Here is a 13,848-nt window from a genome sequence, read left to right as displayed (position 1 = left end):
GTTCCTTGACTTTGCAAGAAGTCATGGACTTAGGGTGGCTGGTTCATGGTTTCAGCGCCCACAAGCTCATCGCTGGACTTGGTATTCCAACGCTGGCGGTGTGGCAAAGGAGATTGACCATGTCCTCATTGACGGTCGTTGGAGGATGATCCAGAACTGCAGGGTCTACCGGAGTGCTCAGTTCCTCAATACTGACCACAGGCTTGTTGTAGCAACTCTAAAGCTGCACCTTAAATCCTGGAGAATGGTACCATCCCAGCCGAGGCTGGATGTTGCCAAGCTCAGGGATGAGAGAGTAGCTGAGGAGTTTGCGAACAGGCTGAGTGGACACTTGGGGGGGGGGGGTGTCTGGGTGCTTTGGGGGGTCCTGAAGAGTTGTGGAGCGCCTTCAAGACCACCGTCCTTGATGTTGCCGGTGGATGCCTTGGAGCTCACCGCAGGGCAAAGAAGAATTTTGTCTCTCAAGGGACACTGGATACCATTGACCAGAGTCGCAGGGCCAGGCTGAATGGCAGAGCTGAGCTGTTCAGGGAGCTGAGGTGTAAAACTGTACGTGCACTGAGGGTGGACAAGGAGTCCTATGTGCGAGGAATCTGAGGGGTAGAGCATCACCTGTGGACAGGTGATTCTCGTCCCGCTTACAGGGGAATTCGCGCATTACGTTCATCCAAGCCCATCCCTCGGAGCACTACAGTTCGAGCAGAGAGTGGTAGGCTCTTGACAGAGGAGTCTGAAGTGAAGGCCCGCTGGGCCGGTTACTTTGAGCGGTTGTACCAGGCTGATCCCCCAACTGTCGAGTTGGACGTCAAGGGTGTTACAATCCCTGTTGCTGACCCTCGAATCAACTGTGGTCCACCTACGCTTGTGGAAACACGGGCTGCGGTGAACCAGTTGAAACGGGGCAAAGCTCCAGGGATCTGTGGCATCCATGCCGAACTTCTCAAGGCTGGTGCAAACGCTGCACTCGTGTCGTTGCATGCAGTTTTGTGCTCTGCCTGGAACACAGGCATCATCCCAACTGACTGGAAGAGGGGCCTTGTTGTCCCTCTCTGGAAAGGAAAGGGTGATCGCCAAGACTGCAACAACTACCGAGGGGTGACGCTGCTCTCAGTGCCGGGCAAGGTCTTTGCTCGGATAATTCTCGATAGGGTTCGCCACCATCTGCTTGAGCACCAGCGTCCAGAGCAGTCAGGCTTTACACCAAAGAGGTCAACGATTGACCGTATCCTTGCACTTCGTGTCCTCACCGAACGCAGTCGAGAGTTTCGGCAGGGGCTGCTTGCAGCCTATGTTGATCTCTGTAAAGCGTTCGATTCAGTGAATCGGGATGTCCTCTGGAGGATTCTTGGTCTTCGTGGGGTGCCACCAAAACTGATCGATCTGATGTCTGAACTCTACTCTGGTACTGAGAGTGCTGTGAAGTGTGGTGGTACCATCTCTGACTTATTTCCAGTTGTTACTGGAGTTCGTCAGGGATGTGTACTTGCCCCCACACTTTTCAGCACTTGTATTGACTGGATTCTAGGGAGGATGTCGGAGAGATCAAGTTGCGGTGCGTCATTTGGGAATGTCAAGATCTCGGACCTTGACTTTGCAGATGATGCAGTCATCTTTGCGGAGTCTTTAGACATCCTCTTGGGGGCCCTCGAGGTGCTGAATGAGGAGTCTGAGCCGTTGGGATTACGGGTTTCTTGGGTCAAAACTAAGATCCAGGCTTTCGGTGACATCTTGGATGCTGCTGTCCTGTCTGTGTCTGTTTGTGGTGAGGATGTTGAGGTCGTGGAGAGATTCACTTACCTTGGCAGTGATATTCATGTCTCTGCTGGCTGCGAGTCAGAGGTCAATAGACATCTGGGTCGGGCCTGGGGAGTCATGGATTCACTGGATCATGGGGTGTGGCGCTGCCGGTACCTGTGCGGGAGGACGAAAGTCCGAGTCTTCAGGTCCTTGGTACTTCCAGTCTTGCTCTATGGGTGCGAGACTTGGACTCTGACCAAGGATCTGAGACGGAGACTTAATTCCTTTGGTACCAGGTCTCTTCGGAGAATCCTTGGCTATCGCTGGTCGGATTTTGTGTCCAACGAGCGGTTGCTGAGAGAGACTCGGATGAGATTTGTTACCTGCATAGTCCGTGAGCGTCAGTTGCGGCTGTATGGACATGTGGCTCGTTTTCCTGACGCTGATCCTGCTCACCAGATTCTCTCAGCGAGGGAGTCTCATGAGTGGAGGAGGCCAGTGGGTCGACCACGTGCCTCATGGTTGCAACAGGTTGACCATCATCTCAAGGAGATGGGGATGGGCCTGGCATCATGCCTGGGGGATGGCCAGACGGAGGCCCCTGGAGTACCGGCGGAAAGTGGACGCAGCGACGCGCTGTTCTGGCACATGCTCCCATACCTGACCTGACCTGACCTGAAGATGATTTTAAATAAATAGAACAGTGAGAAAAAAATTTTAATTCAATAACACTTTAAATTCAGGCTGCAACACAACAAACAGTAAAAAAGTCAAGGGGTGTGGATACTTTATTTTTTATATATATATATATATATATATATATACATATATACATATATATATACATATATATATATATATATATATATATATATATATATATATATATATATATATATATATATATATATATGTGTCTTCCTGGAACGTGAGAGGAGTTCACCATGAACATAGGTTTGAGGCAGGGAAGCTCTCTCAGTCCACTCATGTTTATTATGGTAATGGAGCTGGTAAACAGGAAGGTGAGCTTGATGGGTAGTATGGGAAGGATGCTGTATGGGGATGATCTGGGTGTTATGGTGGAGAGTCGGTGGGAGATGCAGGAAGTACTGGGGGAGTGGAAGGAGGTATTCGGAAAGCATGGGCTGAAGGTGAGTATGGAGAAACTGAGGTGATGTGGGTTGGGCAGCAAAGAAAAGAAATTAATAATCAGGTTAGAGGGGAAGGAGATCAAACAGGGAAATATATTTGAGTATCTGGCGAGAACAGCGATGGGGATGGTAAGTCTGAGGCAGAGGTGCGGAGGAGGATTCAGGTGGGCGTGAATGCATAGAGGGTGGTGGAGTAAGTAATATCAGACAGAAAGATATCAAGAAAATTGAAAAGCAAGTTTCTGAGGTGTGCAACGCTGGCCAACCTTTACGTTTTGGAGACAGTGGCACTGACAGAGACAACATAGGCCATGGTTTTGCAAGAACAACTGGGTCAGGAGGATTGTGGGAGTGAAGAGGGTGGATAGGAGGATGGATGGATGAACTGAAGGAGGGATTGGTGTGCAGCTGAGTTTGATGGGGAGGTTTGTGAAATGCCAGCTATGGGCTGGACACTTGGTGCAGATGGGGTAGACTGCAGTTGAGATGGGAGGACTGTGATCAGAGGGATATCAGGAAAGTTGGGGTGGTTGGAGAGTGGAGAGAGTTGGCTGAGGACATAGGAGAGGTCGGAAGAGTATCGTGGCCAAGGTAAGGCAAAAGCGCGGGACCATCGGACCTCACCCCTTATAAAGGGAAGAGGAGGAGATGAAGAAGAAGATGGAAAAGAAGAAAAAGGAAGTCTTTTATTCTTGCGCTGGTTGAAAGTGCGCTCAAAAAAAAAAAAAAAAATCATATTTCTTACCAGCAAAGATATCACAGCACATTCCCAGTAAATATTGGGACCTTCATTAATTTTACACAATGAGACTACCAATCCTCAATTTAAATTGGATTCCAAAATTTCCCAACCCAGGTTGATCCAAAAATCTAATTGGCTGGTTCTCGTCATCTCCCCAAATAATCCACCAAGTTTTGTACGAATTCGTTGAAAACTTTTTGAGATTGGCTGAAAAACGTTTTACTGCGCAGCACGCTCTCTCTTAATGGTAAATAATCACTTTTTAAAAAATTCTCGTAACTAGATCTGTAACTTGATCTTCACAAAAATCTAAATCAATTCATCCTTGTCACACATCCAAGCTGCCCACCAAATTGTCAGAAATCCGTCCACAACTTTTTGAGATATCCTGCACACAGACAGATGGGTGAAAACCTAACCTCAGTCCACCTACTGTGGGTAGGGGTAATAACATTAAAATCCAAAATTTAAGACTGAAAATTCTTCATGGAAAGACTTTGGATTAGCTATCCACAACATCAATCAGCAGTTATTAGTTGAGGAGTGGAGGGAGAAGACCTGTGTAAAACAGCAATTAGCAACATCCTAAGTCACCTGTCTCATAGCAGCAGACAAAGATGCCAAAATTTAGAGGGGGAATGCCCTGATCTCGTAATAAAATTACAAAGTGATTTAATTTTAACCTGAAGTTAAGCACCAAAAGGACAATTATTCAAAAATTTGCACATCCACACAATAATAAAAAACACAATTTAAGCAGCATTCTCATCCATCGCTTTTCACAACTACATAATAACCAGAGTACACATACCTCAGGCCTTCATCGGTAAGCCGATAGCAGCCTGACAGGCTCAAGAACTCCAACAATCTACCCTTTGGAACTGTTCGTGCAGCAGAGTCTTTGTACAAGCATCGGTTATGGATGGAAGAGTGCTCGGAAATCCAAGTCCTTGCACGGCACAATGTGTGTACACAGTCCCCTGGCGCACAGCAATCCGCTGCCGCTTCAAGGAAGCAACGCAGATGATCGGACTTTGAACCAGGTGGGTGACCATGAGCCAGCAAACTCCGACAAAGGGCCACCTCCTCAATGTCCAGATGCTCTCTGGCACAGAAGGCCAGGATAGGGGCCGCTGGTGTACAAAGCATAGCTTTGCAAAGTGCAGCACAGGGTCTGCCACAGGTCACATCCACGATGCTCTGTGATGAGAACGCAGTCTTTTGCATGCCGTATGGTCCAAGATTTGCAAGAATGTTGGCACAACTCGCTGAGAAACCAAGTCCTTGTGACAAATAACGAAGTGCACAGTCACCAATGAGGTCACAGCCAGAAAGGTCCAGATGCTTCAGATTCCAAAGTGTGGCTCCCGCTCCGAGGCTGAAGCGTGGAGTACAAAAAATAAATAAGAATCTTTAAAAAAAAATAAACTTCAAACACCAATACTGTATAAAGTGAAGAATAAAGAATGTCAGTTTTAAAACTCTTCTAAATGAAGAAAAGATCCTCTCCACAACCCACTGTCTACTTCACGTGTGTTAAATTAAATTAGACAGAAATCATCATACCTCTTAAAAGCTGTCTCTCCAATTCTTGTTTGAGTCAAATCCAGGTATTCCAGATTTGGACACAGAGTCAATATTCTCTGAACCTGGTAAATAAAGAAAGTGAAATAGGACAGTGACTTGATAAACACACACCAGAAGAGTTTGCAAATCAAAACACAAACAGCAACTTGTATCATTCTTTTTAAGATACAAATGATTTTTGAAGACATGAAGGCGAGTGTTGGCAGACAAGATTAAAAAAAAAATGCATTTGATGAACAGTTAAGCATATCCATCTGATAATAAAGTCACTCTTTTGAGAAGACAGGAAGATGAGAGGAAAAGAAACTTGTTTATGGAACCACTTTTCTCAGGTGGAAGCAATATGGACACTGTAAGGCCCAAAAAATAAAATAAAAAAACATGTTAAGTTTCCGGTAACCAGACCTATCCCAATTTATTTTTTTGTGAGGATAGACTTCCGGGTGGCCATTTTATGTCCGCTGTGCATGCCATTACTGTGTCATTGTTGACCGCCGTGGTCTCGACAAAGAAAATCAGTGGCTGTTGCACAACCCACGAGGGACACATCGATGGTGTCTTGTTCAAAGTCGGAAAATGGACGTTGGATAGACATTCGACGTTGACAGAAGTCATGGATGCTGTGCAGACATTTGGTGTCCGTTTTGTTCACTTAAAGTGCCGGTGTAGTCACTGAGACACACAAGATGTCAGACCCATGAGCTCTGCTTTTGACATACTTATGTCTGGCGAAAAACAGCCACCACCAAAAAAAAATAAAAGGTACACTGCCGGTCAAAAGTTTTAGAACACCCCAATATTTCCAGTTTTTACTGAAATTTAAGCAGTTTAATGTTTCAATGTACTCGGAAATTAAAGCATAGAACAAATAAACAATTGCAGATGTAAAAGAAATCATGGAATCATTTTGTTGAACAAAATTTAATATAAATTTTTGACTCATCAAAATAGCCACCTTTTGCAGATACAACAGCCGAACATACTAATGGCATTCTTTCCACAATGGAAATCAAATATTGTTCGGAAAGTTCTTCCCAACACTGCTGCAGAAGTTCCCACAAATGTGTTGCACTTGTAGGTTGCTTGCTTTCACCCTTCTGTCCAGTTCATCCCAAACCAGCTCGATGGGGTTTAAGTCTGGAGACTGTGTTGGCCATTCCATGATTTGAAGCCTACCGTCTTGTTCTTTTCTTCTAAGGTAGTTCAGACATAGCCTAGTCGTATGCTTTGGGTCGTTATCTTGCTGTAGGATTAACCCATGACCAACTAGGCGTAGACCAGAGGGTACTGCAAAATGCTGTGGTAGCACTTTTGGTGTAGGGTGCCAGTCACTGTGCAAGTCATGGACTCTGGATCCAGTAAAAGAGGCCCAGATCATCACGCTTCATCCTCCATGTTTGACAGTTGGTGTCACACACTGAGGAAGCATCCTTTCGCCTACTCGACGGCGTACAACAACCCTGCGTGATGAACCGAAGATTTCAAATTTTGATTCATCGGTCCACAAGACCTTCTTCCAGATTTCAGTAGTCCACTGGCAGTGCCTTATGTCCCAGGCAAGCCTCTTTTTCTTATTTTTCCATCTTAGCAATGGCTTTCTTACTGCCACTCGACCTGTCAAACCTGCAGCTCGAAGTCTTCTCTTCACAGGTAAAACTGAGACTTCCTTACTTCGACCAGTGTTAAGCTGTGCTTGAAGTTGCTGTCCTGTGAGCCACCTATCACGCAAGCTGTTGACTCTCAGAAACTTGTCTTCTGATTGTGTTGCGGCTTTGGGTCTGTCAGAGTTTCCTCCAGTTTCCAAGTGCCTTTTTATGGTGAAGAAAACTGTACTCACTGACACCTTGGCTCACTTTGCAATTTTTCTAAACTAAAGACCTACACTTTTAAGGGTTATAATGGTCTGTCTTCCTTTGTCAATTGTCTTTTTCTCACCATTATGATCGCAATGTACTACTTCCGGCAGTGCAATATTGTCCAAATTATGCTTCAGAGGATGCAGCAACACAGTCCGTTCCAACACTGCTTTATACAGAGGGTTTGTAACTAATCAACAAAAGTTAGGACACCTGTTGGAATCGTTTGCATCAACTTTCAAGGCTTAATTTACTTCTATTGTTGCAGAACAGCTGCAGTTGCTACCCATTACTTGTTCCCTGAAAAGGGAATTTTTTAACAACTCTGAAATTTACATTATTTTTCAGTTTTTGGTAACCCAAACCTCTGGCAGTTTACCGCGTAGCTTTGTACCATTTCAGGTTTTTCACCTGACTTGAACTGCTTAAATTTCAGTAAAAACTGAAAAAAGTGGGTGTTCTTAAACTTTTGACCGGTTGTGTATGTTGGGAAGAAGATGAAGAAAATAAAGAAAAAGAGGCTTATTGTGAACATACATCTAAAATTGAAAACAAAGTGGAAATGAATATTTAAAAAAGTACAGAACTGAATTTTTTGAAAATTATTTCAAGCCAGTTTTGTTACTAAGTAATAAAAATTGCAAGATCTTAGCATTATCTCAGTTTGGTGTGTGCCTTTAATAGAAGGCACTGCACTTTGTTGGGGGAGGGCCCATTTATACCCTGCAAACAGGACACACATTTTATATCAGCAAATACCACCTGTTACTTCACCGACAGGAATACAGGGGAGGAAGGGGGTGGGAGGAGAAGAGGAGGGAGGAGGGTATCTAGGGAGGAGGGAGTGGGGGTATTTCTGGAAGAGGGAGTGGGGGTATGCCTTGTCTACTGGACTGCCTTGACTTGGAACAGGTCAGCACAATTTCAAGGATAGTTTTTTTCCCCCCCCCCCCCCCCACTTTCCTCACTCATATTATTGAATGCTTCTTCATCATAGCTATGAATCGTTGGAGACAACACTTTTGTCAGTACTATAGTTTTCAAATTAGGAGCTTGGAGCGATTTCATGCATTATTTGATACGATTTTCCACGATCTACTCTCACGGACTAATTAAAGTGCATCGTCGAAATATCATTTCGGTTTTGAGGATCGGATATCGTCCGAACAAAATAAGTGCCAAAATCTGTTGTGAAATCTGAGAATTTAAAGAAACGAGTACGTGCCCGTACGTACAAAAAATATATATATATATAAATAAAAAAAAACTTTCACACCTTGTGCCAGAAACAACAACCACACAGGCCGTTCCTTCGCTCCCCGTGGCCGGACGTGCAAACCAAAAAGAAAAAAAAAAAAAAAAAAAAAAAAAAAAAAAAAAACTTTCAATCACACAGTTGTTCCTTCGCTCTCGTAAACGACGACTGGATTAGGGCATTATGTTTATCTATAAATGCGCAGAAGAAATCAAGAAATTATTAGAATGTCATCACTATCCGAAAGTCTGTACGTTGTAACCCGTAATGGGGAACGCGGCTGAGGATCTCTTCCCCAACGACCACGCCTATGCAGCAACATGTCCTGTCATTCGTTGGTAAATAAATCACCATAACTTGGGAAGCACTTGTCCGATTAATATCAAACCTTGAAAAGGCACATACTCAGGTCCCCAGAAATATACTTGGCAAGTTTCAATTAGATCGGACAAGTGGTTGTCGAGAAACACCGGTCACACACATTGCTGGAATTATAGATAGATGAGTATTATAACCAAGCCAGTATACCTATTTACTGCAAGCAAGGCTATGTTCCCTCCTTCATACATACACAAGAAAATGTAAAATTTCCAAAGCATTAAAAAAAAAAAAAACTCATCTTTTTCTACTGTTTGGAGAATTATATTGAGGGAACTGTGGAAGAAAAACAATTATATTCAGTTGTTGCTGGTACTTTATAAAATTAATATATGTACGATAGTCGAATCAGCAGTCAGTAATGTTTCCCTTTTCCCGAGAGTCTTTTGACCTACATATTGATAAAAGGAATATCTTGCTATGAAAAAGGTCTTGCCCACTACATAGAAACAGGGTGACCTGGTTGTTCACACTGTAAACCTTTGCCATGATTATGTCATTCTCTCCCTCCCATGCAAAGTGGCCACCTATTGCAGTTTTGAGTTCTTTTGCCGAATGCTCATCGGAAAATCCCGTGGTTGAATTGCCAAAGCTCACCCTCCCATTTTTGGAATGTCAAATTGTGTAGAAGAGGGATTGCCTCTGGTTTCTGTTTCAGTGAAGTTCATTTGAATGTTTCAGTGAATCATTGAATGTTCTTCCTCCGTATATACGAAATTAAAGATTCTCCTTTGGTATGCTGATCCATTGTGGAAATAGAGTTCTTTTCCACCACAGAACAAAAAATTTAGGAATGCAACAAAATTAACCAGCTTAATTGAGCTACATGATTTAATGCATTCATTGCTGGACCTCATGTCCTGTCCCACAGAGGGACTGCCTATTCACAACGTCTGCCAGATCTATGTATATTTTTGGAGGTTTTGTGAGGTGCTCGAAGGGGAAATCAAAGCAAATCTGGTGCAAAACGGACGTTTAAAAAAAAAAGAAAAGAAAAAAGTTGCAACGTTTGCACAGACCCCGAACTGATGTACCACGTGACATGTGCACAGATGAGCAGAAAACATGGTGGATTTTCTGGAATGTTCATTTCACGAGCGATTGAACTTTGTGATGTCTCCAGGGTTGTTCCATGTTAAACAACTCTTGTGGATAAAGTCATGGTTTGAACCAATTCATTTTATTTCATCAACTGATGCATGCACGGCGAAGACCGGCTTTAAAGTTAAACGAATGTTATATGGTATGCAGCGACAGCATAGCCAACCGTACCTTAACCATTTAATCGGAGTGCTTGCATAAGTGCTTAAGCCACTTGCCGATAGTGGTACCGCACGACATCATTTTGAGTGAATCGTTCACTCACTGCGGACGCTTTTGCCGCGCCACGTCACCCCGAGCGAGTGGTATGTCTACCGTCTGGATATGGTATCCATATAGGATACCATATCCAGACGATGGTTATAGCATCCATATAGGATACCATATCCAGACGGTGGTTATAGCTGGGCGGCATTTGTCTCCAGGTAGCATTTATAGTATGTCTGGTAGAAAATAGATTTTAGACATTATTTTGTTTCAATCTTAACTGTTATTCCATGCAGAATCATTTTGGTGAAACAGTATGAATCGTAATTAATGCTCACCACACATCTGCCTTCCCTTCCTCTCACCTCACACTGTCTTCCTTTCCCCCACACCTCCACACACCCCCAGCCCTCTCTCCCTCTTCCACCCTCTTTTTCTCCCTCCCTCCTTTAGTACTCCTGCCAGGGAAATGACAGGTGGTATTTGCTGGTGTCTGAATGTACAAGATTTTCAGGGATGATGAATGGGAGATTAGTATTCTTCAATTCCTTCATATGTCCTGTTAAGCCATGTTAATGATATGCTGTCTTTATCACTGCTGAGACCAGCTTCAATGTATAGGAAACTTTGCAGAGATACTAAATTGGTGTCATTTAATCCTTTAACTTGTGTACACAATACTATAATCCCAAATTTGTCTCACGATGGATGTGTTAAGGTTCAGGAATCTACATCTTTTTAACTATCAGCATACACATACTGGTTGGAAAGATGTAAAATCTGAAATACTGGACCGCTTCCATTTACACACATCTAAAAATAATAATAAAAAATAAAAAGAGATTTCCTTCGATTCCCTGGTTGGGGACACGTTTAAGTAGTAAAATAGCCACCAGTCGGCCATCTTGGATCTGATCTTGGAAAAAAAAAATGACGAGCATATGTAAGCCATCATTCTTGATCTGTTTGCCAAGTTTGAACATCATCAGGAAATGCATGTCTGAGAAATGGTTCAGCACACGTTCAACATCGGGTTTTTTTTTACAACTAAAATGGCCACCAGTCTACCAGTCAGCCATCTTTAATCAGATCACAAAGTAAAGTTAGATGGAAGTGTATGCCATCATGTACTGTGCTTGTGCCAAGTTTGAACAAAATCAGACCATGCATGTCAGAGAAATGGTTGGGGACACACAAGTAACAAAATGGCCACCAGGCCATCTTCAATCTGATCTCAAAGAAAAAAAATTAAAAAAAATAAAAAAAGAATGACATGTAAATGGAAGCCATTATTCATTATCTGTGTGTCAAGTTTGAACATCATCAGGAAATGCATGTCCGAGAAATGGTTGAGGACGTGTTCAACATCGGGTTTTTTTACAACTAAAATGGCCGCTAGTCTACCAGTCAGCCATCTTTAATCAGATCACAAAGTAAAGTTAGATGGAAGTGTATGCCATCATGTACTGTGCTTGTAACAAGTTTGAACAAAATCAGACCATGCATGTCAGAGAAATGGTTGGGAACACACAAGTAACAAAATGGCCACCAGGCCATCTTCAATCTGATCTCAAAGAAAAAAAATTAAAAAAAATTAAAAAAGAATGACGTGTAAATGGAAGCCATTATTCATTATCTGTGTGTCAAGTTTGAACATCATCAGGAAATGCATGTCCGAGAAATGGTTGAGGACGTGTTCAACATCGGGTTTTTTTACAACTAAAATGGCCGCCAGTCTACCAGTCAGCCATCTTTAATCAGATCGCAAAGTAAATTAGATGGAAGTGTATGCCATCATGTACTGTGCTTGTGCCAAGTTTGAACAAAATCAGACCATGCATGTCAGAGAAATGGTTGGGGACACTTAAGTAACAAAATGGCCACCAGGCAATCTTCAATCTGATCTCAAATTTTTTTTTTTTTTAAATAAAAAAGAATGACGTGCAAATGGAAGCCATTATTCATTATCTGTGTGTCAAGTTTGAACATCATCAGGAAATGCATGTCCGAGAAATGGTTGAGGACGTGTTCAACGTCGGGTTTTTTACAACTAAAATGGCCTCCAGTTAGTTAATCTTGGATCTAATCTTGAAACAAAAATGACGTGTTTATGCAAGCCATCATTCATTATACGTGTGCAAGGATTGAACAAGATCGGTAAATGCATGTCTGAGAAATGGTTGAGGACGTGTTTGACACCGGTTGTTTTGTTTTTCTTAACTTAAATGGTCGCCAGTCAGCCATATTTGATCGCATCTCAAAATAAAATGATGTGCATATGTATACCGTCATGTGTTGTTTTTGTGTCAAGTACGAATAAAATTGGCCGATACATGTCCTAGATATGGTAGCAGACGCACGGACACGAAAATCGAGACCAAATCCACAAGTCCCCGTTTCGGAACAAGTCCAACGGGGGCTAAAAATGGCTTCACGTTCGAGGAAATCAATGGAGAACTTCAAGAAATGACAACGAATGCAAAACACGGAGGTCACTTGATCAAATTAGACAAATAAATAAATAAATGTTCAAGCACTGATGTAATAATGACAACTAATAGAAATGGACGAAGTCGTTTAACATTTCAATGAGGAATGAAGGCCAACATAAACAATGCTTTCTTCTGTGACGATCTTAACATAAAGTCTACAATCCCACTCACTCCGCCATATCTATTGCATGCTCAAGACAAATACTGACAGAGATAAGAGAATGAAAACAATACGTACCATAGTGTTGGTAATGGCTTTGCTGTTGGCAAGAACGACCGATTTCACAAAAGGACCAGCTATCGGCAGGATGTTTTGAAGAATACTTCTCAAACATTGCTTTTCTTGCTTGAGTGCCAAAGATGTTGCTTCGTTAAGATCTTCACCTTGAAAATAAGACAGAAATAAATCAAGTTGGAACCATTGTAGAATGTCAAACACCATTACATTGTCATTGGTTTAATTTCATAAAATGCTTTCCGGGGTGTCGGAGCAAGGAAATCCACCGCCTGGTTTTATTGCCTTCTCGGTGGAAGTGGTTGTGGGTAGGAATTTGATATCTGCCTCAGGTTGTGGCATATAAACGCCTACTCTTTGTGAAAGATGATGGCATATTTAATCTCCACCAGCTAATACTAGCAGCCAGGTTCCCAAGTAAGCAACCCACCTAGCGGACGGCACACTCATCGATACAACACCCTGACTGCGAAGCTACAGTCTGACGGTTCATAGTCAAGTTGAGAGTCAAACCGCACACAAGACAGCTCCAAGCTAAAGTTCATTACCTTAATGCAGTTCTCATTACCAGACTACGATCACAATCAGACATTACACCATATTACCAGACTCATCAACATCGGCATCTTCGTCATGAAACGTATAGGGGACATCGGCCTCTTCAGCCCACGTCTTATCACCACTCATCTCATCTTCCAAAACACCATCCACAATTCCCCCGGGTGGTCCATTGTACAGATCACCTACAAATAAAACACAAACGACACTCCTAAAGCACTTATGGATAATAAAACAATGTAGACTGTAATTCATTGTGGATTTATTAAATTACATGATGGTGCAAGTTAATGCTCACAAACTCATGGCCCTATGCACAAAAATCAAATCTTGCATACACATGATCTGTGTTGTCGGAAGGGGACAGCGAGTCACAAACCAAGGAAAATACATTGTAGGTCAAAATTACAAAAATAAGACTTTCGGATAAATTAAATCTTCAAAATGACCAATAAAATTTCAATCGGATATCCAAACTCAAAAAGAGGTTAAAAAAAATTGTTAGTTTTCTGAGCTTCTGTCAAAATGTCTTCTTGTTGAAACAGCGAC

General features: G+C 42.6%; 1 protein-coding gene across 1 annotated transcript in view; it reads right to left on the bottom strand.

Moving 5' to 3' along the window:
- FBXL5 (F-box and leucine rich repeat protein 5) overlaps positions 1–13,848 on the bottom strand; it is a 62,601-nt gene that overhangs the window by 21,550 nt on the left and 27,203 nt on the right. Inside the window, exons 6-9 of the mRNA XM_085853428.1 lie at positions 13,347–13,484; positions 12,745–12,890; positions 5,197–5,279; positions 4,442–5,008 (exon numbers count right to left, since the gene is read on the bottom strand). Of these exons, the coding sequence (XP_085709554.1) occupies positions 4,442–5,008; positions 5,197–5,279; positions 12,745–12,890; positions 13,347–13,484 (934 nt within the window). The remainder of the gene's footprint in view (positions 1–4,441; positions 5,009–5,196; positions 5,280–12,744; positions 12,891–13,346; positions 13,485–13,848) is intronic.

The sequence above is a fragment of the Eptatretus burgeri genome, chromosome 13, assembly GCF_056783735.1.
Source record: "Eptatretus burgeri isolate ZD-2024b chromosome 13, Ebu_testis_v1, whole genome shotgun sequence".
In the NCBI taxonomy this organism is placed as follows: domain Eukaryota; kingdom Metazoa; phylum Chordata; class Myxini; order Myxiniformes; family Myxinidae; genus Eptatretus; species Eptatretus burgeri.
Note: the sequence above shows the minus strand (reverse complement) of the source record. Positions and strands in the feature narration are given on the sequence as shown.